Source organism: Oncorhynchus masou, chromosome 11 (genome assembly GCF_036934945.1).
Source record: "Oncorhynchus masou masou isolate Uvic2021 chromosome 11, UVic_Omas_1.1, whole genome shotgun sequence".
Taxonomy (NCBI): domain Eukaryota; kingdom Metazoa; phylum Chordata; class Actinopteri; order Salmoniformes; family Salmonidae; genus Oncorhynchus; species Oncorhynchus masou.
Window position 1 is genome coordinate 56,277,747 of NC_088222.1, and position 27,630 is coordinate 56,305,376.

Genomic DNA, 27,630 nt, shown 5'->3' on the forward strand with positions numbered 1-27,630 from the left:
GGGGCGTGGTCATGTAAAGCTATGCCTCGCCGTGTGTATCTATTATTGGGTTTGAATGGGGAAGGCCCTTCTATTCATTCTATTTCTGTGGTTCAGACAGATTGGTGGCTAGCCAGTTTGCGTTGGTATGCAATGTATGATTAGCATAGATACATACATTTCCGAATCGAAGGATTCATTGCTTCGCCAAAATGTTTTTTATACGTTTGCTTGAACGTTTACCGCCTGACCTGGAATCAGTCGTATTGTAAAAATGAGGCATTTTAAGAATCCAAGCTAGATGGCTAGCTAGCTTTCCATCTTGTAAACTCAATATGCTTTGCTAGCGTAACGTTAGCGGACTAATCGTGTAAACGTTAGTTACTTTGTTTTGCTAGCTAACGTTACATTTTATTGATGGGATAACGTTAGTTGGCAAGGTGTCCTGTAGTTTGTCCATCTGACTTCCTGAACCTATCTAACGTTAGTTTACCAGCCTCCGCTTTATTCCCTTAACTATCGTTTCGTTTACTGGATTTGACGTAACATTAGCTGGCACTGGCTAGTAGCTGCAAGATATGGCCACTGCCTCTAGCTCCTGTGTGGGGAGAAATGTGTCTAGAAATGGACCCTCTGTCTCGACCCCGACCTCGGGAGCACCTGGACAATCACAGCCTATGGTCGTTGTATGGGAATGGCAGGATGATCTTGGCGTCTGGCTACCGTACAGCGGCCAGGTGAGCGGCTACATAGAACAATGTTTCTCTTCTCCGCGGGGACACAGGAGTGGGGGTCCTGGCTCCACCAGTATCTGGCTCGGACAATCAGATCCCAGTTTGTCGCCTTATCTTATAGACATACCAAGCTTGAAACAGTTCCGCCAAGATACAGGTAAGGAAATTAAGCCACTGCCCTATGTATGCTTTACATTACAACTCAACGGAAGCCTTCGAGCTTTAGTTTTAATGCCCTAACTTGCGCAGCGCTATATAGCTAGCTGTTGTTGTGATCATGTGTTAGCCACCATAAGCCAAACATAATCGCATTGCTAAACTTGATAACAGCTATAGCGAAGAGTCAGCTACTATTTCCCAGCGATGGCAACGCTTTCTTTGGCTAACTAGTTAGCTGGCTAACTGTAACTGCAATGTCACAGATATTATATTAAGCCAGGGAATATACACTACGTGACCAAAACTGTGGACACTTAAGTTACTCATCGAACATCTAATTCCAAAATCATGGGCATTAATATGCATTTGGTCCCCCTTCGCTGCTATAACAGCCTCCACTCCTCAAATCCAACTTTATTGGTCACATACACATGGTTAGCAGATGTTATTGTGAGTGAAATGCTTGTGCTTCTGGGAAGCCTTTCCACTAGATGTTGGATCATTGCGGGGACTTGCTTCCTTTCTGCCACGAGCATTAGTGAGGTCGGGCACTGATGTCAGAGTATCAATTCATCCCAAAGGTGTTCGATGGGGTTGAGGTCAGGGCTTCCACATTGATCTCAACAAACCATTTCTATATGGACCTTGCTTTGTGCACGGAGGTATTGTCATGCTGAAACAGGAAAGGGCCTTCCCCAAACTCTTGCCACAATGTTGGAAGCACAGAATCATTTACAATGTCATTGTATGTTGTAACATTAAGATGTCCCTTCACTGGAACTAAGGGGCCTAGGGCTTCGTAATCAAAGCATTTACAGTTGACCGGGGCAGCTCGAGTAGGGCTGAAATTTGACGAACTGAGTTGTTGGAAAGGTGGCGTCCTATGACGGTGCCACGTTGAAAGTCACTGAGCTCTTCAGTAAGGCCATTCTACTGCCAATGTTTGTCTATGGAGATTGTCTGGCTGTGTGCTCAATTTTATACACCTGTCAGCAACTGGTGTGGCTAAAATAGCAGAATCCATTAATTTGAAGGGGTGTCCACATACTTTTGTGTATACATATATATTGTATGTAAAATGGACAATCCATTTTAATGCAGACTAGATCTAAACATTAATAATTGAAAATGACAAATTACCCAATGACTCATGATCATTTTCTGGTTAAAAAAGTGGGGGTGCAGATGCTCTGTTGCTCAGGCGTTAATGGATGTTCAGTGCACTAAGTTGACATCATGAACCACACTACTACTAGACTAAGACTATAATTAATAAATAGTTTGGCATTCACTGATGTCTATTGCATAATCTTCTGTGCAAAGCACTTTTGCCTCATGAGTACATTATTAATTCTGTGTTGTTCTTTCCTCTCTAGGGAAAACGCGGTCTGTACGCCGCCAATTGTTTGCCCAGTCCTCAGGCTTGGGTAGCGGAGTATATTGGGAGTGGGTGAATGACGAAGGAGGATGGACTCCATACGAGACTCGCACTTCTATCCTACTAGAACACAGCTACCAGGCACGGCAGGCCACGGCGGACATTGTCTCACACGGCTATAACTACATAGTGGACCTCACGGCGCTGGCCCAGGTCAACAAGGCCACAGGCTACCGGCGACAGGTACGACGGCAGGGTAACCTCCCCTACCCACTGGCATCTGGTGCTTCCGTCATACACTCGGGCCCGGCCTGCTCCTGCCAGCAGTGTCTGAGCCACAGCAGCACTGGCCCCATGTCCAGCCGCTCGCGCCATTCCTTCTCGTCGGGGCAGCTGAGCCGGCCTACCCTCCAGGTCCCTAGCAGGGCGACTGGAGCTCACCCCACCTCAGTGTACTCACCCTACCCCAGGAGGCCACTTTCTGTGGGGGGAATGGCGTGGGGAGGCCCCTGGCCACTGGCACCCTCCGCTAGTCAACTCCCTGGAACTCAACTGGCCTTGTCCACCAGTGCCAATGGCTTAAGGTGGGTCCTCAGGTCCATCTTATGGCCTTTTCAACCTTTGCTTTGTTGACATTGTTTGAAAAGTAATTGTCGACTCATTTAGGAGCTTATCCATTTAGACTAATAATCTTTGAGTTGAGTAAGGCACAGCCTACTGATAGAGGGCCTGATTGACATTTAGGCAGAGTTTACACAGGCAGCCCAATTCTGATCTTTTTCCCAATTATTGGCAAATTATCAGATCTGATTGCTCAAAAGACCAATTAGTGGCAAAAGATCAGACTTGGACTGTCTGTAAACGCCGCCTTAGACCCAATTGTTGTTTTGAACCAATTTATTTCTATGATCTATAATTTCATCTTGAGCTAAGTGACATATTGTTATGATTTGGGGTTAAACTGCAGTATGTCATAGAGTGCTGAATCTGAAAGATTCACAAACACTGTGCGAAAACACCAGGATAAGGTGTTTTGTTGACCTCCACTAAAGAGGAAGTGGTGTTACGCAGGATAGGAAACAAGATTTGTGACCCAAAGCTCTGCTTGGTCAATACCCCGCTGATGTTTTTAAAGGGTTACATTACATCAACTGCTGCGTGTCACACACACTTCCTCCCATTGTTGTCACTATGTGGTCCCTGGTTGTAGTAGGCCGAGGCTATGTCACACCATGTGACGAACAAAGCACCCGGACGAAAGCTTTTGACGGTCATATAGCATTTTTGTTTTCAATAATACCTTAGTGGCACTATTTCTGAATGTTTTGAAGCAGACTTGATGCCATACAGCGCCTGCCAAATATTCTTAAAATAACTTGAGTGAAAAGTGGCAGCATTAAGCAATGTTGAACAGAAACATTCACATTACTCCAGATCCTTGCCAACTTGGAGAGAAAGCACACAAAGTACAGTGCATTTAGAAAGTATACAGACCCCTTTTTTCACAATTTATGTTACAGCCTTATTCTAAAAATCTATATATTGCCCCCCAAAAAAAAAACAGATACCTTATTTACATAAGTATTCAGACCCTTTGCTATGAGACTCGACATTGCACTCATCCTTGATGTTTCTACAATTTGATTGAAGTCCACCTAGGGCTGGGCGATATGGAAATTCAATTATCACGATATCTATATATTTTTTTCATTTTCATTCGATAACGATAATTATCATGATATTAATCAAATAATGTCTAAAAGGTACATATATGCTTCAGACTCAATAATGCCTAATGCCTTAACAAACTACCAGGCAGGTAGCCTAGTGGTTAGAGCGTTGGGCCAGTAACCAAAAGGTTGCTAGATCGAATTCCCAAGGTAAAAAATTTGTCATTCTACCCCTGAAGAAGGCAGTTAAACCACTGTTCCCTGATAGGCCATCATTGTAAATAAGAAGTTGTTCTTAACTGACTTGGCTAGTTAAATAAAGGTTCCATAAAATAAAAATTGTGAGCTACACATAAAATTATACTTCAAGAAATGTTCCATGTTTGCGGCCAGGGAGCACGTACCTGGGGTCAATAAAACTAATAAGCCTCTTGAAACCTTCCTTTTTTGACTGTGCTAATTGGTAGCATGTCCTTAGCAATGCAATGCATAATAGTATTTGTGATGTCTTTGTATTTTTGATGTTTGCTTGTAGGGCATAAACTCTGTGTGTTGACTGCTTCAGGCAAACATTCCTAGATTGGCTGGTGCTTGAGGGGCATTCATCAATACTCAAACTTCCTGCATGTTCCAAAGAGTGATTTTGTTGTTGAAAAACATTTGTCGTATTACCAGACTTCGTAGCCACCTGTCTACGGCACAATTTGCACCAAACATTGCTCTGCTCTTTGTCGGACTTAAAAAATCCAAACCACTTCCAAATTACTGAAACAGTTTAACCCTTTGTATCGATAATTTCTTCGTTGGAAGCTGCTCCTTCTCCATGGCGATAACTGTTTTCGCCTACATCACTCATTTTTCGTGGTTAATAGTGGCCAATCCACCAAGTGGTGTTGGAGGGCCAGTAAGAGGCACTCTTTCCTCTGGTCTAAACAATATCCCAATGCCCCAGGGCAGTGATTGGGGACACTGCCCTGTGTAGGGTGCCGTCTTTCGGATGGGACGTTAAACGGGTGTCCTGACTCTCTGAGGTCATTAAAGATCCCATGGCAGTTATCGTAAGAGTAGGGGTGTTAACCCCGGTGTCCTGGCTAAATTCCCAATCTGGCCCTCAAACCATCACGGTCACCTAATAATCCCCAGTTTACAATTGGTTCATTCATCCCCCTCCTCTCCCCTGTAACTATTCCCCAGGTCGTTGCTGCAAATGAGAACGTGTTCTCAGTCAACTTACCTGGTAAAATAAAGGATAAATAAATAAACTTGAGGTGCTAACTGTTTTTTGATGGGCGTATAGGGCAGGGTAGCCTAGTGTTTAGAGCGTTGGACTCGTAACCGAAAGGTTGTAAGTTCAAATCCCCGAGCTGACAAGGTACAAATCTGTCGTTCTGCCCCTGAACAGGCAGTTAACCCACTGTTCCTAGGCCGGCATTGAAAATAAGAATTTGTTCTTAACTGACTTGCCTAGTAAAATAAATAAAAAATATATATTGTCACTTCTCTGCACGTTCCTGCTGTGTCAGTTGTGAAATGGACTGCTGTACCTAATTATTCAATATCGACCCTATCGGAAATTAATCTAAACGTTTTTATATCGTTATTGAGGGAAGTAATTACCTCTAATTATTGATTTAGCGCCCAGCCCTAAGTCCACCTGTGGTAAATTCAATTGATTGGACATGATTTGGAACTGCACACACCTGTCAGTATAATGTCCCACAATTGACAGTGCATGTCAGAGCAAAAACAAAGCCATGAGGTCGACGGAATTGTTTATTGGGCTCCGAGACAGGATTGTGTCGAGGCACAGATCTGGGGAAGGGTACCAAAAAATGTATGCAGCATAGTGGCCTCCATTCTTAAGTGGAAAAAGTTTGGAACCACCAAGACGTTTCCTAGAGTTATCCGCTCAGACAAGCCATTTGGAAGACCCATGTGTGCCCAAGCTTTAACTTCCTGACTGATGTCTTGATGTTGCTTTAATATATCCACAATTCTCCTTCCTCATGATGCCATCTATTTTATCAAGTGCACCTCCTGCAGTGAAGCACCCCCACATCATGATGCTGTCACCCCCGTGCTTCACGGTTGGGATGGTGTTCTTCGGCTTGCAAGCATCCCCCTTTTCCTCCAAACATAACGATGGTCATTATGGTCAAACAGTTCTAGTTTGGTTTCATCGGACCAGAGGACATTTCTCCAAAAAGTACAATCTTTGTCCCCATGTGCAGTTACAAACCGTAGTCTGTTTTTTTATGGCGGTTTTGGAGCAGTGGCTTCTTCCTTGCTGAGCGGCCTTTCAGGTTATGTCGATATAGGACATGTTTTACTGTGGATATAGATACTTTTATACCTGTTTCCTCCAGCATCTTCACAAGATCATTTGCTGTTGTTCTGGGATTGATTTGCACTTTTCGCACTAAAGTACATTCATCTCTAGGAGACAGAACGTGTCTCCTTCCTCAGAGGTATGACGGCTGTGTGGTCCCATGGTGTTTATTCTTGCATACTATAGTTTGTACAGATGGACGTGGTACCTTTAGGCGTTTGGAAATTGCTCCCAAGGATGAATCCGACTTGTGGAGGTCTACAATTTTGTTTCTGACGTCTTGACTGATTTAGTTTGATTTTCCCATGATGTCAAGCAAAGAAACACTGAGTTTGAAGGTAGGCCTTGAATTACATCCACAAGTACACCTCCAATTGACTCTAATGATGTCAATTAGCCTATCAGAAGCATCTAAAGCCATGACATCATTTTCTGGAATTTTCCAAGATGTTTAAAGGCACAGATACTTCGTGTATGTAAACTTCTGACCCACTAGAATTGTGATAGTGAAATAATCTGTCTGTAAACAATTGTTGAAAAAATGACTTGTCATGCACAAAATAGATGTCCTAACCGACTTGCCAAAACTATAGTTTGACACACAAGAAATGTGTGGAGTGGTTGAAAAATAGTTTTTTTTTAATGACCCCAACCTTCGTGTATGTAAACTTCTGACTTCAGTTGTATATACAGTACCATACACATGTTTCTTTATTTTTACTATTGTCTACTTTGTAGAATAAGAGAGCAGAAATCAAAACTATGAAATAACATATGGAAACATGTAGGATGCAAAAAAGTGTTAAAACAAATCAATATATTTTCTAATCTTTTAAAGAGCCTCCCTTTGCCTTGATGACAGCTTTGCACACTCTTGGCATTCTCCCAACAGTCTTGAAGGAGTTCCCATATATGTTGTGCTCCTTAGTGGCACAGCCGTCTAAGGCAATGCCTTGCAGTGCTAGAGGCATCACCACATACAGCCCGGGATCGAAACAAGGTATCACATCCGGCCGTGATCGAGAGTCCCATAGGGCTGCGCACAATTGGCCAAGCGTCGTCCGGGTTAGAGAAGGGTTTGCCTGGGCTATTCCGTCATTGTAAAATAAGAATTTTTCATAACTGACTTGCCAAGTTAAATAAATTAAAATATATGTTGCACATTTGTTGGCTGCTTTTCCTTCACTTCGTGGTCCAACTCATCTCAAACCATCTCAATTGGCTTGAGATCGGGTGGTTATGGAGTCCAGGTCTTATGCGGCACTCCATCACTCTCCTTGGAGTCACTCTCCATTTTCATGTTGAAAAACAAATAATAAACCTACTAAGCACAAACCAGCCATGCTCGTTAAGTGTGCCTTGAATTCTAAAGAAATCACTGTCACCAGCAAAGCACCATTACACCACCACCTCCATGCTTCACGGTTGGAACCACACATACGGAGATCATCCGTTTACGTATTCTGCGTCTTACAAAGACATGGTGGTTGGAACTAATGATGTCACATTTAGACTCGTCAGACCAAGGACAGATTTAGCCTAGTCTGATGGCCATTGCTTTTGTTTCTTGGCCCAAGCAAGTCTCTTCTTTATTATTGGTCTCCTTTAGTAGTGGTTTCTTTGCAGCAATCGACCATGAAGGCCTGATTCACGCCGTCTCCTCTGAACAGTTGATGTTGAGATGTCTGTTACTTGAACTCTGAAGCATTTATTTGGGCTGCAATTTCTGAGGCTGGTAACTCTCTAATGAACGTATCCTCTGCAGCCGAGGTAACTCAGGGTCTTCCTTTCCTGTGCTGTTCCTCATGAGAGCCAGTTTCATCATAGCGCTTGATGGTTTTTGCGACTGCACTTGCAGAAACTTTCAAAGTTCTTGACATTTTCCGGATTGACTGACCTACATGTCTTCAAGTAATGATGGACTGTCGGTTCTCTTTGCTTATTTGAGCTGTTCTTGCCATAATATGGACTTGGTATATTTTACCAAATAGGACTGTCTTCTGTATACCACTCCTACCTTGTCACAACATAACTGTTTGGCTCAAACGCATTAAGAATGACTTTTTATTTTATTTACATAGGCAAGTCAGTTAAGAACAAATTCTTATTTACAGTGACGGCCTAGGAACAGTGGGTTAACTGCCTTGTTCAGGGGCAGAACGACAGATTCTTTACCTTGTCAGCTCGAGGATTCGATCTAGCAACCTTTCGGTTACTGGCCCAACGCTCTAACCACTATGCTAAATAAATTCCACAAATGTAACTTTTAACAAGGCACATCTGTTAAATGAAATGCTTTCCAGGTGAGTACCTCATGAAGCTGGTTGAGAGTGCCTAGAGTGTGCAAAGCTGTTATCAAGGCAAATGGTGGCTACTTTGAAGAATCTAAAATATACACTTTTTTTGGTTACTACATGATTCCATATGTGTTATTTTATAGTTTCATGTCTACACTATTATTCTACAATGTAGACAAAGAAGAAAATCCTGGAATGAGTGTGTCCAAACTTTTGACTGCTACTGTATACATAGACACACTGTAGGTATCAGTTCACTAGATATGCGTAACTGTGGTAGGCTCTCTCTGCATGTGTTCTGGAATACTTGCAGCAGGACTTCTCTGCTTATGCTCTGCTCTCTCTTGGGCACCACTGAACACAGGCCTCAGTGGAACAACATGACAGTTTTGGAAACCAGGAGGAAATACTGCACAGTGCATCGTAGTACCCCTGGCCTTTGTCTGACGTGGAGCAGGAAAGCCGGATTTTTGGGGGTCCATTGTTCTCCTCCTCATGGGGGCAGGTTCAACTCTGAACACAGGCAGGCATGTTTTAGCAAGGCCACGCTAGCTCCCCATCCATCATTAATCAGAGGAAGGACATTTATCTTCTGTGGATTTCCTAGCTTTTTAGTTTAGAATGTCGAAAGTTGAGAAATTCAAATCGTAACCTTTTAGTATTGTTATTGATATAATTGTTAACCTGCAGTGACAGGCCGCAGAACTATTCAATATAGATGATATCGTGGATGGATTCTGCAGTGTCTGGAGCTCTTTTTTTTTCTTTTTCTTTTTGAGAAACCACCACATCAGTTCTTCATTTGATTGCTTATGCAATGGTGTGTACGTTCGTATGTGTGCCTTTTGGCCTTCACCATGCTCCGTTAATGTCTGTTTTCCTGTTTCTTCTGCCACAGTATCCCCGCCATCCCTGTGCAACTGAATGGATCCACCAGTGTGAGCTCAGCCCTGGCAGGTAAAGAGGTCCCAAGTAAATTCATCCAATTTTCACGTCCCCATTGGTGGTACTACCTGTATTCTTACAGTCCCCATCCATGTGAATTCTAGCCGTTTCGGTAAAGCATTGTTTTTCTTGTTGACGATGGCAGAACCTTCTGCTCCATGAGGTTACGTCTCAGTGTGAAAGTAAGAGGGTAAAAAAGTGTTGCGTTTTCACACTCATAAGTTTTAAAATCGATGTTCGTTGACATACTTTGTTTCAGCCAAATGTGTAGCCTATGGCAAGCTAATGACTTAACAAAGATGGCTGATACACCAGAAATAGGCTACACATTTGACAGCACTGTCCAGCAATTGTGTGCTTTAGTAAGCTTATCTGATAGACCTGACAGATTTTAGAGGCACAGCTTTTGTTGACCAGTCATTAAAGCAGTGATACAGAGAACTCCTTTGTGATTTCATGGCAATGGCCTGTCACTGTCTATGGTGTGAAAGCCATTGTGTCTCTCTAGACAACTAGCCTAGCACCTCAGTTTATCACTGTGCACAATCTCCACAGACCAGGCCCTGTTGTGCACCAACCAGGCTTGGTTCTTTCAGTTGCCCAGCCCATGATGTAATTTATTTTCCAGGGTAGTCTCAGGGGTTTGTGGTCTTAATGAAAAGGAATAGTTAAAGCAATAGTTCACTTTTTTCTTTCTCGTTACATTTTCCGTTACACTTAGGATGTTGTCGTTTTATCCAAACCGTTTTATTTTATTTGTATATGGTTATTTCGCAATGTCCAAAATGTCCTAGCTAGCAGTTAATCTTTTTACGCAAAAAAAAACATTGAATTCCTGTTGAGCCAGCAGGCCACCAGAGAGACAGACCGAGCATATATACAGTGGGGCAAAAAAGTATTTAGTCAGCCACCAATTGTGCAAGTTGTCTCACTTAAAAAGATGAGAGGCCTGTAATTTTCATCATAGGTACACTGCAACTATGACAGACAAAATTAGGGGAAAAAAATCCAGAAATTCACATTGTAGGATTTTGAATTAATTTAATTTGCAAATTATGGTGGAAAATAAGTATTTGGTAACCTACAAACAAGCAAGATTTCTGGCTCTCTCTCTGTAACTTCTTCTTTTAAGAGGCTCCTCTGTCCTCCACTCATTACCTGTATTAATGGCACCTGTTTGAACTTGTTATCAGTATAAAAGACACCTGTCCACAACCTCAAACAGTCACACTCCAAACTCCACTATGGCCAAGACCAAAGAGCTGTCAAAGGACACCAGAAACAAAATTGTAGACCTGCACCAGGCTGGGAAGACTGAATCTGCAATAGGTAAGCAGCTTGGTTTGAAGAAATCAACTGTGGGAGCAATTATTAGGAAATGGAAGACATACAACACCACTGATAATCTCCCTCGATCTGGGGCACCATGCAAGAACTCACCCCTTGGGGTCAAAGTGATCACAAGAACGGTGAGCAAAAATCCCAGAACCACACGGGGGGACCTAGTGAATGACCTGCAGAAAGCTGGGACCTAAGTAGCAAAGCCTACCATCAGTAACACACCATGCCGCCAAGGACTCAAATCCTGCAGTGCCAAATGTGTCACCCTGCTTAAGCCAGTACATGTCCAGGCCCATCTGAAGTTTGCTAGAGAGCATTTGGATGATCCAGAAGAAGATTGAGAGAATGTCATATGGTCAGATGAAACCAAAATATAACTTTTGGGTAAAAACTCATCTTGTCGTGTTTGGAGGACAAATGAATGCTGAGTTGCATCCAAAGAACACCATACCTACTGTGAATCATGGGGGTGGAAACATCATGCTTTGGGGCTGTTTTTCTGCAAAGGGACCTGGACGACTGATCCGTGTAAAGGAAAGAATGAATGGGGCCATGTATCGTGAGATTTAGAGTGAAAACCTCCTTCCATCAGCAAGGTCATTGAAGATGAAACGTGGTTGGGTCTTTCAGCATGGCAATGATCCCAAACACACCGCCCGGGCAACGAAGGAGTGGCTTCTTAAGAAGCATTTCAAGGTCCTGGAGTGGCCTAGCCAGTCTCCAGATCTCAACCCCATAGAAAATCTTTGGAGGAGTTGAAAGTCCGTGTTGCCCAGCAACAGCCCCAAAACATCACTGCTCTAGAGGAGATCTGCATGGAGGAATGGGCCAAAATTACCAGCAACCGTGTGTGAAAACCTTGTGAAGACTTACAGAAAACGTTTGACCTCTGTCATTGCAAACAAAGGGTATATAACAAAGTATTGAGAAACTTTTGTTATTGACCAAATACTAATTTTCCACCATAAATTGCAAATAAATTAATTAAAAATCCTACAATGTGATTTTCTTGATTTTTTTTTTTTTTTTCTCATTTTGTCTGTCATAGTTGAAGTGTACCTATGATGAAAATTACAGGCCTCTCTCATATTTTTAAGTGGGAGAACTTGCACAATTGGTGGCTGACTAAATACTTTTTTGCCCCACTGTATATGCATGTGTGACCAACAGCAATTCAGCTTATTTTGCATGTGAACACTTTTGGTTCAGTTGGACTTTCGCTAAAATGTTTTGTAGAGTGCATTTTTTGAATATTTTCTTTGTCACATTTTGTAAATATTTGTTTGTGTGCTCTTTAAAACGTACCCTTAATGAAATAACAGAATTTTTTTTCCCACATAGTTGGTTCAGGGATATCGACTCGGCAGCCATTCAGTTACTGGTCCAACGCTTATAACCACTAAGCTAAATGCTGTCCAGAATCGAGGCAGAACCTTACAATATGGCTTTAAAAAGGAAATCGGTGCATTTATCACATCAGCCCACATTTATTACTGCTGAATGTTACTCAAACACATTTTCTTTACTGAATCCAAATTACTTCTTATTCCTGAATCCAATGTTCTCTATTTTGACCAAGCAGAATTGGTCTGGAAGCTTCCCAAACTTCCCAATGCACGCCCTCTTTTCCCACCAGTCAGTCACTGCTTTATCCACCATGTCGCATCCCTTTGGTCCCGATCCCCTTCCAACCCCCGTCCCCCCCGTCCCCCTGTCCCCCACCCCCTCTGCATGTCTCCACCGGTCCTCCCCTGGCCACCCACTCCAGGCATGGCCTCCATTTTGATGTCAGCAGTGGGACTCGGCGTGCGCTTCATGAGTGCCCCCTCCTCCGCTCCTCCTCCCCCCAGCAGCAGCAGCAGGCCCGCGGGCTCCAAAAGTCGCAGCTCGGTTAGGAGGGAAAAGAGGCAGCACAGGACAGGTAGCTACGCCACCCCCCCCCCCCCCCCCTCCTACCCCCCCATTATGGGCCTGCATCCAGCTCTGTGCCTTGTCACATCCAATGCTTTCCATTGTGTTGTCATCTTGAGTTATCCCAAACAAGTTGTAATACATGTTCAAATATGAAAGAAAATGTATTCCTTGTGTTTTTGTGGTGGGTAAACTAATATGCCTGCCTGGTGAAACATTGGCGAAATCCGAGCTAGGAATTCCTATTCTCACTCAGTTTTAGGATCTCAATAGTCACTACACAAGACTTACAATCAATGGGAGTGATGGGGGCAACTGAAATCAACTCATTGATTTGGTTTGACTTGACTTAAAGGTGATTTGGCCCAAAATATATCATGGTTGCCCCTATCACTCCCATAGATTTTTCACTAGAGGTGGCTAAATTTAGCTCAAGTTAGTAGTGGCTTTTAAAATAAACCTGAACCATGGATTACATTTCCCCTGGCTGATATACTACTAACAGTGTAAGGAACCATTTATCATTAAGTTGTGTGTGTATTTTATATATATATAAATATGATAACAAAAGCTGTGCCTCTAAAATGCCATTTCAGGTTACATTTTGGTATGTAATGTAATGTAATGTAATGTAATGTAATGTAATGTATGTATGCATGCATGCATGCATGTATTTCAAAATGTAACCTGAAAAGGCATCTCAGGCAGTGTGTTTGATTGTTATCTGCAGGCTAGTATAGCGTCCTTTTATCTTACATGTGCTCACTCTTATCTCATTCCATCGCCTACTTGTCTCTATACGAATCATTTGCCCTCCCGTGACTCTCTCATTCATATCCACAAATCAGTGTTGTGATGTTGCTTGGCGGTCAACACCGTATTCATTAGCTAACAAACATTGGTGTGTTTCCTTCAGAACTAATCGTGTTCCTGCTTTTTGGATCCAGCTTATCTTCATATAATGCCTTTTTATTTACGAAGGTGTTATATAAAGATGGCAGAGCGAACTGACATTCACAAATTTAACTCTGAGGAAGCATCCCAAATTGGCACCATATTCCCTACATAGTGCACTACTTTTGACCAATGTCGGGGAAAAAGGTGGCATTTGTGACGCATACCCTGACTGACGAAGGAAGAGCAAGAGGGTGCGTTTGGCACATTAGTAGATTAATGTCACTATCTTACCCTCTTCTCTCATTCAGCCATAACTGTCAAACATTAATACTGTGTGCCTCAAACCCATGTTACAAGCCTGAAGTCTCAGCGACGTGTGTAGGCTACTTCTGCAGAACCCATGTTACAAGCCTGAAGTCTCAGCGACGTGTGTAGGCTACTTCTGCAGAACCCATGTTACAAGCCTGAAGTCTCAGCGACGTGTGTAGGCTACTTCTGCAGAATCCATGTTACAAGCCTGAAGTCTCAGCGACGTGTGTAGGCTACTTCTGCAGAATGAGTTGGAGATGTTTGCTTTAGGCTTTCAGAAGGCAGAAATATAAAATATTGCGGAAGTCAAGTGTCAGTTAAAAATGTTTTTGGATTTAACTATAGGCTATAAAATCTAGGCTATTATTTCTGTGAACATAATTTGCAAACTGCAAAACAACTAGGCAACCACTGTAGTTTCAACCACTGAAAGCCATGGATTAAAAACAAATTCTGTCGTGATAATACCACCTGTGTCCTGTGTATGTGGTTGGCTTCTCCCCAACGCTGTTCATTGTGTCCACTATCCTCTCAGTCCCAGCCCAGAAACCAGAGGATGTCATTCACCACTACATGGAGGAAGTTGCCTCTGCTCAAGACGAGGTACGCATGTCAATGTCAATCTCCCTCCTCCTCCCTCATATCTTATTTGTTTTGTTTTTTTTGTATAGGGTGAAGTTGCCCCTAGATGCTGATCTTGGGTCAGTTTAGCATTTTCCCCCCTAATGGTTAAGGTTAGGATTGGGGGAAGGGAATCGTATCCTAGATCTGTACCTAGGGGGAAATTCTCCCTGGGGCCGTCTTTTTACGCAGCACTCACTGAAGTAGTGCTCTTGCAGGAGAATCAGTCGTGTGTTTCCTCGTTCACTGGAACTCATTGTAAACATGCAATTAATTACACCTGCTTTAGTTTGCATGTAGTCTCTCAGACTTAAACTAGGTGATGTGATTTTTTTTTTTTATACAAAGCAACTAATTGTATTTGTATTGAAGAAAGAAATGTTATTTTGCAAAGAATTTGCAGTATGCAGGTTGAAAGCAGTATGATTTCTCTAAAATGAACACAGGCTTGGCCTATTTCTAAAGCAATATGATTTCTCTAAAATGAACACAGGCTTGGCCTATTTCTAAAGCAGTATGATTTCTCTAAAATGAACACAGGCTTGGCCTATTTCTAAAGCAATATGATTTCTCTAAAATGAACACAGGCTTGGCCTATTTCTAAAGCAATATGATTTCTCGAAAATGAACACAGGCTTGGCCTATTTCTAAAGCAATATGATTTCTCGAAAATGAACACAGGCTTGGCCTATTTCTAAAGCAATATGATTTCTCTAAAATGAACACAGGCTTGGCCTATTTCTAAAGCAATATGATTTCTCTAAAATGAACACAGGCTTGGCCTATTTCTAAAGCAGTATGATTTCTCTAAAATGAACACAGGCTTGGCCTATTTCTAAAGCAATATGATTTCTCTAAAATGAACACAGGCTTGGCCTATTTCTAAAGCAATATGATTTCTATAAAATGAACACAGGCTTGGCCTATTTCTAAAGCAATATGATTTCTCTAAAATGAACACAGGCTTGGCCTATTTCTAAAGCAATATGATTTCTCTAAAATGAACACAGGCTTGGCCTATTTCTAAAGCAATATGATTTCTCTAAAATGAACACAGGCTTGGCCTATTTCTAAAGCAATATGATTTCTCTAAAATGAACACAGGCTTGGCCTATTTCTAAAGCAATATGATTTCTCTAAAATGAACACAGGCTTGGCCTATTTCTAAAGCAATATGATTTCTCTAAAATGAACACAGGCTTGGCCTATTTCTAAAGCAATATGATTTCTCTAAAATGAACACAGGCTTGGCCTATTTCTAAAGCAATATGATTTCTCTAAAATGAACACAGGCTTGGCCTATTTCTAAAGCAATATGATTTCTCTAAAATGAACACAGGCTTGGTCTATTTCTAAAGCAGTATGATTTCTCTAAAATGAACACAGGCTTGGCCTATTTCTAAAGCAGTATGATTTCCCTAAAATGAACACAGGCTTGGTCTATTTCTAAAGCAATATGATTTCTCTAAAATGAACACAGGCTTGGTCTATTTCTAAAGCAATATGATTTCTCTAAAATGAACACAGGCTTGGCCTATTTCTAAAGCAATATGATTTCTCTAAAATGAACACAGGCTTGGCCTATTTCTAAAGCAATATGATTTCTCTAAAATGAACACAGGCTTGGCCTATTTCTAAAGCAATATGATTTCTCTAAAATGAACACAGGCTTGGCCTATTTCTAAAGCAGTATGAGCAAACCAACTGCTGTTTTGTATACAATACCCATCTGTATCCCCAAGTTATCCCAACCACAATTTATAGTCTTGCAATATAATATCATAGAGATCCTGTAATACTTGTTCTCATGTAATTTTATTATAACATTCTCCCTGTGGTTTCAGGACTGCATCATCTGTATGGACCGGCTGTCTTGTCCGTCGGATTATAACGTGGCGTCTGAGGGAGCCCAGTCCATCCAGCCTGGCGCCGTGGGCAAGTTCAAGTGTGGACACACCCTCCACATGCTCTGCATGCTGGCCATGTACAACACTGGTACCAAGGTGGGTGCCACAGAGATCCTAAATGTAATTCAGTTGGTTCCCTGGAAGACACGAGCCCACATATTGTCCGACATAGAGGCATTAACATATTATAAGCCTTATAAGGCATTATAATGGCTTGTACATGCTTATAACAAGTAATGAAGCGTTGTACTTGCAGGCTAAAAGTTAAGTGTTACGCACAACGTGTCATATTACAGTACCTTCAGAAAGTATTCACACCCCTTGACTTTTTCCACATTTTGTTGTTACAGCCTGGATTGAAAATGTATTAAATTACACACAATACCCCATAATATCATAGCGGAATTCTATTTTTTTTTAAATTAAATGAAAAGCTAATACATCTTGAGAAGGGCTGTGGCGGTCATGAGATTTTGTTGGCTGGTGATTTGTCAAGCAAATAACTGCCGGTCTCACGGCAATTGACTGTTATTAAACACATGTAGCATTTCCTGGCTTCCGCTGATGTAGATGTTCCTATGGTCTACATTTTAAAAAGTCTAATAAATCCATGTAATATAGCCTACACCATCACAGTAAATCCATGATGTATTTTAGACAGGTGTAAAGAAACATGATATGAAGATGTTGTCTATTTCAAAAGTATAGAATAGCATACTCTGAGTCCATATGTTAGGCCCTGATCAGGCTATGCCATATGGCTGTGGGCTACGCTGTGGGTTACACTAGTTAATTTAGCCTACAAGATTTGCTTAGAATTCCGTGCCATTATTTTATAGTTTGAAGAATACAATTGAAAATGGCTGAATAAAATAAAGGATATTTTCTCAAAGATTTGATTGCACACATGTGGCTATTTTGTGTTGATCGGTAAACAAAGAAACAGGTATATTTGTAACTTTTGGTGTGATACAAATGTTGGGCTATATGTTGTGATTTTTTTGATCCATTCTAAGGCTCCATGATGCGACTCCAATGATTTGAGAAAAAGTCACATGAAAGGCACGAGCTCTGCTTTGTGTTTTTTTGCGCAGGCTGTACATTATAAGTCTCTCATTCACAATTTGACAAGCACTTGACAATTCCTCAAATTTCCCGGCTAACCCCCCTTTTTGCGGCCGTTGTGCCCTTGGGCTAAATATAATAATTATAATTCCCTTCTCCCCGCTGCGTGTCGAAGCACCTCACTCACATAGCTCCGTCACATGATTGGGTCTTTCTCTTTCAACTGTGTGTGTCCTTATCCAATTCCAAAGTGCATATTGAAGATCTTGGAAGAACTGTCCACATTTACTTTGTCAGCCAACGAGATGGGTAGGCCTAACAAACGGCAAAAGCACTAGCCTGTCAATCTACTATCCCCCACAGTACAAAAGTTGACTCATGTCTCTACACCTGTTGTAAAGCGTATTAATGTGCTTCATTTTAAGAAGTTAATTGGCCACTTTTTAGTTGTGATACTAACATATAGGCCTATGGGCTAGGCTGCATGAGGTGTGTGTGTGTGATTTTAAAGTTGCGGGAAAAAGAAGCATTCTCTTTTTCATTCATCATTCAAGTGATAGGCTAATATTGTCAGCCAGCGTACTATTCTTAATCTAGTCTTTACATATACTAAATAATCTGTGTGAAATTTGATTTAGAATGAACCATTTTCATGCACCTGTCTTGAAACGGGCAGCTGAAAAAAATACATGTCCTACTTTCACTAGCCTGTCGAAAGCTGATGAGATCCTCCAAATGTTTAATAGAGGCCATCGATCTGTTTTCTCACGCAGTTGCATAGCCTATAGAAATGTTGCACAACATGGGCTCTCATGAAGGGTTTGATTACGTTTGCATTGATGTCAGTGATTAGAGGGACAATGTAGTGTTGAGTACCAGGCAGTTAGCAAGTTTGGTAGACTACTAATGAGCACCATCGGCAGCATCGGAGCTTGGAGAAGCTTAATTACTGTGACTAAACGGTCTTTGACTGCCAGTGACTGCCAATGGTCATCGCAACAGTCATAGTTTTGAGTTTAAGTATTCAACTCCTTTGTTATGGCAAGCCGAAATAAGTTAAGGAGTAAAAATTTGCTTAACTCACGTAAGTTGCATGGACTCACTCAGTGTGCAATAATAGTATTTAACATGATGACCTCACCTCTGTATTCTACACATGAAATTCTGTAAGGTCCCTCAGTTGAGCAGTGAATTTCAAACACAGATTCGATCACAAAGACCAGGGAGGTTTTGCAAAGCAGGGCACCTATTGGTAAAAATAAAATAAAGCAGACATTGAATATCCCTTTGAGAATGGTGAAATTATTATTATTACACTTTGTAGTGACTGGGTGTATTGATACACCATCCTAAGATACAGGTGTACTTCCTAACTGAGTTGCACGAAGAGGAAGAAAACCGCTCAGAGATTTCACCGTGAGGCCAATGGTGACTTTAAAACAGTTACAGAGTTGAATGGCTGTGATAGGAGAAAACAACTGAGGATGGATCAACAACATTGTAGTTACTCCACAATACTAACCTAAATTGTCAAAGCGATTAACCTTTGGTCCTGAATACAAAGTTTTATGTTTGGGGCAAATCCGATCCAACACATTGAGTACCACTCCATATACAGTACCAGTCAAAAGTTTGGACACACCTTCTCATTCAAGGGTTTTTCTTTATTTAAACTATTTCCTACATTGTGAAATATGAAATATTTATATGAAATAACACATGGAATCATGTAGTAACCAAAAAATTGTGTTTTAGATTCTTCAAAGTAGCTACCCTTTGTCTTGATGACAGCTTTGCACACTCTTGGCATTCTCTCAACCAGCTTCACCTGGAATGCTTTTCCAAAAGTCATGAAGGAGTTCTCACATATTATAAGCACTTGTTGGCTGCTTTTCCTTCACACTGTGGTTCAACTCATCCCACATCACCTCAATTGGGTTGAGGTTGGGTGATTGTAGAGGCCAGGTCAACTGATGCAGTACCATCTTTCTCCTTCTTGGTCAAATAGCCTATAGCGCTATTTATTAGAGAGGGGTAAAGATTTTGTTCGATAGAGGAGAGAGCAAGAGAAATCTTAGCTGTGGTTTTCAGGCTTGCAGTTGTCCCGTCTGACCGTCCAATGGTTTGTTGGTTTGTATGTCAAAGCTTCGCAACAATGTTGCTACTAATCCATGCGATCCATAACAGGTGCGGTTCCAAACGATCACGACCTAGAGCGGTCACACCGATGATTGAGTTAAATACTTTATAAACTACACACGCTGAAAATAAACAAGGACATCTGCAGCATAGCATTCACAACCAACTGTCGCGCCAACCTAGAGCCCCTCCCCAGAGAACTGAAAGAGCTGTCTGTCTTTATTTCCCCCTTCCTTACTGCTGATACGCTCTTAAAGTGGCAGCGCACGGTGAAGGCTCTGTGCAGGATTTTGCCACAAGCCCTTACATAGCCTGGAGGTGTGTTTTGTGTCATTGTCCTGTTGAAAAACAGTTATTTGTTATATTTTAGTTAGGAAAAGTCAGTTAGGAACAAAATGTTATTTATAATGTTGGCCTACCGGGGAACAGTGGGTTAACTGCCTTGTTCAGGGGTAGAACTACAGATTTTTACTTTGTCAGCTCAGGGATTCGATCCAGCAAACCCCTGAGCTGACAAGGTACAAATCTGTCATTCTGCCCCTGAACAGACAGTTAACCCACTGTTCCTAGGCTCTCATTGAAAATAAGAATTTGCTCTTAACTGACTTGCCTTGTTTAAATAAAGGTAAATCTCAAATATAAAATATATTGTGATTTTGTATTTTTACTACATGATTCCATATGTATTTCAGAGTGTTGATGTCTTCACAATTATTCCACAATGTAGAAAATAGTATAATTATAGAAAAACCCAGGCATGAGTAGGTATGTCAACTTTTGACTGGTACTGTATGTAAATGACATATTTCTGTATTTCATTTTCACTTTGTCATTATGGGTTATTGTGTGAGAAATATAACCCATTTTGAATTCCGGCTGTAGCACAACAATGTCAAGGTGCATTCAAAAAGTACAGTGTATTTGGACCTCTTGACCCTTTCCATGTTTTGTTACAGATTTGACTCTTTATTCTAACCCCCTATTTTCAGGTCTCTCCAGATTAGTTTGATCGGTTTTAAGTCTGGGCTCTGGCTGGGCCACTCAAGGACATTCAGAGACTTGTCCCGAAGCTACTTCTGCGTTGTCTTGGCTGTGTGCTTAGGGTCGTTGTCCTTTGCCCCAGTTTGAGGTCCTGTGCGCTCTGGAGCAGGTTTTCATCAAGGATCTCTTTCCGCTGATCCTGACTAGTATCCCAGTCCCTGAAAAACAACCCACAGCATGATGCTGCCACAAATGCTTCACTGTAGGGATGGTGCCAGGTTTCCTCCAGACGTGACGCTTGGCATTCAGGCCAAAGAGTTCAATATTGGTTTCATCAGACCAGAGAATCTTGTTTCTCGTGGTCTGAGAGTCTAGGTGTCTTTTGGCAAACTCCAAGCAGGCTGTCATGTGCCTTTTTACTGAGGAGTGGCTTCCGTCTTGCCACTCTACCATAAAGGCCTGATTGGCGGAGTACTGCAGAGATGGGAGAACCTTCCAGAAGAACAACCATCTCCACAGAGGAACTCTGGAGATCTGTCAGAGTGACCATTAGGCTCTCGTTCACCTCCCTGGCCAAGGCCCTTTTCCCCCCGATTGCTCAGTTTGGCAAGGCGGCCAGCTCTTGGAAGAGTATTGGTGGTTCCAGACTTCTTCTATTTTAATAATGATGGAGGCCACTGTGTTCTTGGGGACCTTCAGTGCCACAATTGTTTTTGCCTCGACACAATCCTGTTTTGGAGGTCTACAGACAATTCCTTCGACCTCATGGCTTGGTTTTTGCTCAGACATACACTGACAACTGTGGGACCTTATAGAGAAAGGTGTGTGTGCCTTTCCAAATCATGTCCAATCAATTGAATTTTCCACAGATGGACTCCAATCAAGTTGTAGAAACATATCAAGGATGATCAATTTTGTCTCATAGCAAAAGGTCAGAATTCTTATGTAAATAAGGTATTTCTGTTTTTTATTTTTAGTAAATTTGATACAATTTCTAAAAACCTGTTTTGACTTTGTCGTTGGGGGTATTGTGTGTAGATTGAGGAAAAATATTTTAATCAATTTTAGAATAAGGCTGGAACAAAATGTGGAAAAAGTCGAGGGGTCTGAATATTTTCCGAATGCACTCTACATGCCTTTTGGTATTTTGTAAAGAAAGTCTGCCTCCGTTGGGTGTCTTCTAAGGTGGTTGACTGCCTGTTCTCTATTCCAGGATGGCAGCCTCCAGTGCCCCTCATGCAAGACAATCTATGGGGAGAAGACTGGGACCCAGCCCAAGGGGAAGATGGAGATCTATAGTATCTCCCAGTCCCTCCCTGGCCACCCTGACTGTGGAACTATCCAGATCATTTACAGCATCACCCATGGGATACAGGTACACACACAAGACACACACAAGACACACACATGAGACACACTCACTCACTCACTTCCTCACTCTCTCCAGGGTCCAGAGCACCCTAATCCCGGGCAGTCGTACACCTCTAGAGGCTTCCCTCGCTTCTGCTTCCTCCCAGACAACAAAAAGGGCAGAAAGGTAAGCAGCTAACACTGCATCTATCTTACAACGAACCAACACACTGCAAACAGTTGACAACACCCTGGACGTGCTCGTAAGGGCACACAACAGAAAATTAGCAGTTCTCATTGGACAAGTCCACGTAGTTCCTCCCTGTTTTAGTATGTTTTTTTCCAGTTTGCTCCCTGATGAACACAACATTTTGACTCTGTTCTGCTTATGTAACCGGTGCTGTACTGCGCTGCCGTAGCTCCGCTGTGTGTGTGATCCTTTTGTAACTCCGTTGGTAGAAGATGTGGACTTCGGTGATCAGGCTGTTTTCAGTGTAATGAGTTTCTTCTGCTTCCATAAGAAAATATAAAAACATTTGAAGAACACATGTTCTGCCAATCATTTCCGCTCTCTACAGCAGACACAATACAAAGGACGGTGATCCGTCAAGGAGCGAGCCATCATTCACACATGCAACACACAAGCTAGCTAACAACCACATGTTGAATTTGAAATGTTATTATCATCTGTAAACGTAATACTTACAATACCATCCCTTTGAGTAAACACTAAATGTACACCATTATTTATGAACAAAACACTGTCTAGTGCTTATTACATGTAACATTTCTGAAGATGAAAGCGTGCCTACCTCTATGCGTCCAAATGATTTGAGCATGCAGGGCAAACCATAAGTACGCGCTCCCCTATTTCCCAGCATTCAGGCAAGCATAATAACTTGACATGCTATATGAATATATGAACCTGGCGAAATTCACAAAATATTTGAATAATTGTTACACTCACACATTCCTCGAATGTGCAAAAACCAGTCGGGGAAGTCTGACAGCAGTTTCAAGGGGGAAAATAAAAAACATTACATTTTCAGGTGTACCATTCAAAATAGTGAAACCTCTCACTTGAATATCTTGTTCCAATTCCTCCATTACTATTTTAATTTGATTTGCCATTCATTGCGACCAACTCCGCTACCCTGTTGGCTATATTTAATAAATGCTTATTTTACTGTACAGTGTGAGGTAATTGTTTTATTGATAATTCATCCAAATGTTCTTGCCAAAGAAATCCATTTCTATATCTGATTTCCTGTCGATGTGAAATGAAATGGACCTCTACCATAACCTAGAGATGCAGACCACCTTAAAAAGGACATTCAGTATTTTATAACTTAATGTTAGAAGGTTCCTCACCCTGAAACTAGTCTATGGGCCAGGAGAAACTTTAAAGGCGGCTGAACTGACAGATTTTGTCTCGGTTTTCCTCATTTAAGAACACAAGATTTGGGTCTTGGAGGTGTGTGTGTGTGTGTGTGTGTGTGTGTGTGTGTGTTTCACACGTGGGAAGCGTTTGTACATTAACTATGGCAAAACAGTACCACAGTCACTTACTCGTCTAAATAACTTCAAAACATTCTAACCTGCTCTGCTAGGGGGAGTAAAATGGTTAGAGTGAGGTGTGAAAGTCACTGTAAATTAGCTCATACTCTTTTAGTTCTATGTTCACTATTTATTTTGTATATAATATACAGTATTTACATTGTTTAAATTCCTCTCTGTATTGTCTCTATATTACATTTCTATATGTCTTGCTAGCAGCACCATTTTACCAAGTCAGATTCTAGGTATGTGTAAATTTACTTGACGAAAAAAGATGATTCTGAAGTACAGTACATAGCACTTTTGCTAGCCAGTGTGCGACCATGGCAGTTAGGTCACTGTTGGGGATTATCCAATTACACAATGTATGTGGGACAATATTTTCTAGTTGTCTCATTAAATGTCAAAAAGTGTACTTTCAAAGTATTTGTTTATTTTTAAATGATCCAGAAATTAATGTAAAATGTTATTCATCTAAACACAAATCATATTTCAGACCATAAGACGGTAAGGTTTCAAATGACACCAAGACTGTCTTTAGCATCTACAGACTCATCGTTGTAATGTCTTTAAAGAAGGCCTGAGTAAGGCCAAAATGTCACATTTTTTAATTTCAGTGATGGGGGCATGTCATCTCTAATTTCATGTCTAATTTCATGTCAGGTGCTGGAGCTGCTGAAGGTGGCATGGACACGGCGCCTCATTTTTACGGTGGGAACATCCAGCACCACGGGCGAGCCCGATACGGTGGTGTGGAACGAGATCCACCACAAGACGGAGATGATGTCCAACGTGTCGGGCCATGGCTATCCAGACCCCAACTACCTGGACAACGTGCTGTCCGAGCTGGCCTCCCAGGGGGTGAGCGACGACTGCCTCATCAGACAGGAGGACCCCAGCCAGGGAGGAGCGTCAAACTCTAGACTGTGAAAACTGGTTATGGCTAGGGAGCATCCGACTGTGAAACTGACCGTGAATCACTTTCCTCGTAATGTCGCAACTTCAACATAGAGAACATAAGGGATAAACCAAGTATTCACCTGGATGCGTTTTTATTAAGTATTCGATGCAAAACGTATGTCTGAGTACAGAGTGCTGAATACTACACATACTGATACTGTGGGGTTTGACTTGGACTTTATTAGCTGCAGTAGTGCTCCATTAGCTCGTGGTTTAGTCACCTAGGCCTTTAGTCACCTATATTTGTAGTGCTCTATATATTTATATGTACACACACACAGTGGGGGCAAAAAAGTATTTAGTCAGCCACCAATTGTGCAAGTTCTCCCACTTAAAAAGATGAGAGGCCTGTAATTTTCATCATAGGTACACTTCAACTATGACAGACAAAATGAGAAGAAAAAAGTCCCGAAAATCACATTGTAGGATTTTTAATGAATTTATTTGCAAATTATGGTGGAAAATAATTATTTGGTCACCTACAAACAAGCAAGATGTCTGGCTCTCACAAACCTGTAACTTCTTCTTTAAGAGGCTCCTCTGTCCTCCACTTGTTACCTGTATAATGGCACCTGTTTGAACTTGTTATCAGTATAAAAGACACCTGTCAACAACCTCAAACAGTCACACTCCAAACTCCACTATGGCCAAGACCAAAGAGCTGTCAAAGGACACCAGAAACAAAATTGTAGACCTGCACCAGGCTGGGAAGACTGAACCTGCAATAGGTAAGCAGCTTGGTTTGAAGAAATCAACTGTGGGAGCAATTATTAGGAAATGGAAGACATACAAGACCACTGATAATCTCCCTCGATCTGAGCTGACTAAATACCTTTTTGACCCACTGTGTGTGTGGCACTACAAAAGTAATTTTGTCAAAGATAAGTGCGCTCCACTATATATATATATATATATATATATATATATAGCTCAAAAAAATAAAGGGAACACTAAAATAACACATCCTAGATCTGAATGAATGTAATATTCTTATTAAATACTTTTTTCTTTACATACTTGAATGTGCTGACAACAAAATCACAAAAATTATCAATGGAAATCAAATTTAGCAACCCACAGAGGTCTGGATTTGGAGTCACACTCAAAATTAAAGTAGAAAACCACACTACAGGCTGATCCAACTTTGATGTAATGTCCTTAAAACAAGTCAAAATGAGGCTCAGTAGTGTGTGTGTGGCCTCCACGTGCCTGTATGACCTCCCTACAACGCCTGGGCATGCTCCTGATGAGGTGGCGGATGGTCTCCTGAGGGATCTCCTCCCAGACCTGGACTAAAGCATCCGCCAACTCCTGGACAGTCTGTGGTGCAACGTGGCATTGGTGGATGGAGCGAGATATGATGTCCCAGATGTGCTCAATTGGATTCAGGTCTGGGGAACGGGCGGGCCAGTCCATAGCATCAATGCCTTCCTCTTGCAGGAACTGCTGATACTCCAGCCACATGAGGTCTAGCATTGTCTTGCATTAGAAGGAACCCAGGGCCAACCGCACAAGCGTCTGGTCTCACAAGGGGTCTGAGGATCTCATCTCGGTACCTAATGGCAGTCAGGCTACCTCTGGCGAACACATGGAGGGCTGGGCAGCCCCCCAAAGAAATGCCACTCCACACCATGACTGACCCACCGCCAAACCGGTCATGCTGGAGGATGTTGCAGGCAGCATAACGCTCTCCACGGCGTCTCCAGGCTCTGTCACGTCTGTCACGTGCTCAGTGTGAACCTGCTTTAATCTGTGAAGAGCACAGGGCGCCAGTGGCGAATTTACCAAACGTCCTGCACGGTGTTGGGCTGTACACACAACCCCAACCTGTGGATGTCGGGCCCTCATGGAGTCCGTTTCTGACCGTTTGAGCAGACACATGCACATTTTGTGGCCTGCTGGAGGTAATTTTGCAGGGCTCTGGCAGTACTCCTCCTTGCACAAAGGCGGAGGTAGCGGTCCTGCTGCTGGGTTGTTGCCCTCCTACGGCCTCCTCCACGTCTCCTGATGTACTGGCCTGTCTCCTGGTAGCGCCTCCATGCTCTGGACACTACGCTGACAGACACAGCAAACCTTCTTGCCACAGCTCGCATTGATGTGCCATCCTGGATGAGCTGCACTACCTGAGCCACTTGGGTGGGTTGTAGACTCCATCTCATGCTACCACTAGAGTGAAAGCACCGCCAGCATTCAAAAGTGACCAAAACATCAGCCAGGAAGCATAGGAACTGCTGTCTATTCCATTTGCACAACAGCATGTGAAATGTATTGTCAATCAGTGTTGCTTCCTAAGTGGACAGTTTGATTTCACAGAAGTGTGATTGACTTGGAGTTACATTGTGTTGTTTAAGTGTTCCCTTTATATTTTTGAGCAGTGTATATATAGCGGCACGTTCTTATCTTTGACCAAAGGACTTTTTTTTTTTAACAGCCTGATGTGTCGCACCCCTTTTGACATGCTCCATGGAATGTGCCAGCTCTCGCGGAGAATATAGAACATCAGTAACACTTTTATTTTTGACAGCGCATTTAATTAACATGTATGGTAATTACCAGGTTATCTGTGGTTGATAGTAAACACTTTTTAAAGTAAATTATGCAATTACTTATTTTTTTTGTTTCTGTTGAGCAATGTCCTTACTCACCAAATACACAGGCATATAACAAAAACAAAATGGTAGCAAAGTGAGTACTTGTTTGTGTTATAATTGGAGATTTGTGGTTGTAATGAAAGCACTGTGAAGGAACAGATTTGCCAGTAAATGCCAGTTAATTTAGAAGCATAACCCGGAAGAGAAACTTCTCACTTTCCTTTTTGTTTCAGTTGTATTTTTTATGTATTCTTAATGCATTATAATTGAAAGGTGGAATCCTTAGTTGCTACATCCATGTTTTACTTAATATTAATATTATGTACCCATCGATTCTTGAATAATATAACTTATAAATGCCTCATGCGCTTAGTTCAATTGTCATACCCCAACAGAACCCAAAATAGAACCTTGTTACTCCAATGTTTAAACAATGTACATTTAAACAAACTCTGTATAGCCTCAACATGGTTAAAACTATACATTTGAATATAATGATCAGTCCTTGCA

The 27,630-nt window shown here is 41.9% G+C and overlaps 1 protein-coding gene across 2 annotated transcripts; it reads left to right on the forward strand.

The window, feature by feature from the left end:
* Positions 1-27,630, forward strand: LOC135548867 (probable E3 ubiquitin-protein ligase DTX2). 2 transcript variants are annotated; one of them, XM_064978917.1, is made up of 9 exons: positions 1-870; positions 2,249-2,834; positions 9,445-9,503; positions 12,601-12,753; positions 14,485-14,552; positions 16,415-16,573; positions 21,876-22,037; positions 22,110-22,199; positions 24,233-27,630. In XM_064978917.1, exons 1-9 carry the CDS (start codon positions 558-560, stop codon positions 24,497-24,499), a joined length of 1,857 nt encoding a protein of 618 aa, XP_064834989.1. In that variant the 5' UTR covers positions 1-557; the 3' UTR covers positions 24,500-27,630. The 2 variants fall into 2 exon arrangements, with proteins under 2 accessions (XP_064834989.1, XP_064834990.1); XM_064978918.1 differs by lacking the exon at positions 12,601-12,753 and having other exon boundaries at positions 2-870.

Bases quoted from the DNA above. Each gene is read 5' to 3' on its own strand.
- LOC135548867 (XM_064978917.1), top strand. From the start codon at position 558: ATGGCCACTGCCTCTAGCTCCTGTGTGGGGAGAAATGTGTCTAGAAAT. The intron at 9,504-12,600 runs GTAAAGAGGTCC...CACCCACTCCAG, and splicing joins TGTGAGCTCAGCCCTGGCAG to GCATGGCCTCCATTTTGATG. The intron at 14,553-16,414 runs GTACGCATGTCA...CTGTGGTTTCAG, and splicing joins TTGCCTCTGCTCAAGACGAG to GACTGCATCATCTGTATGGA.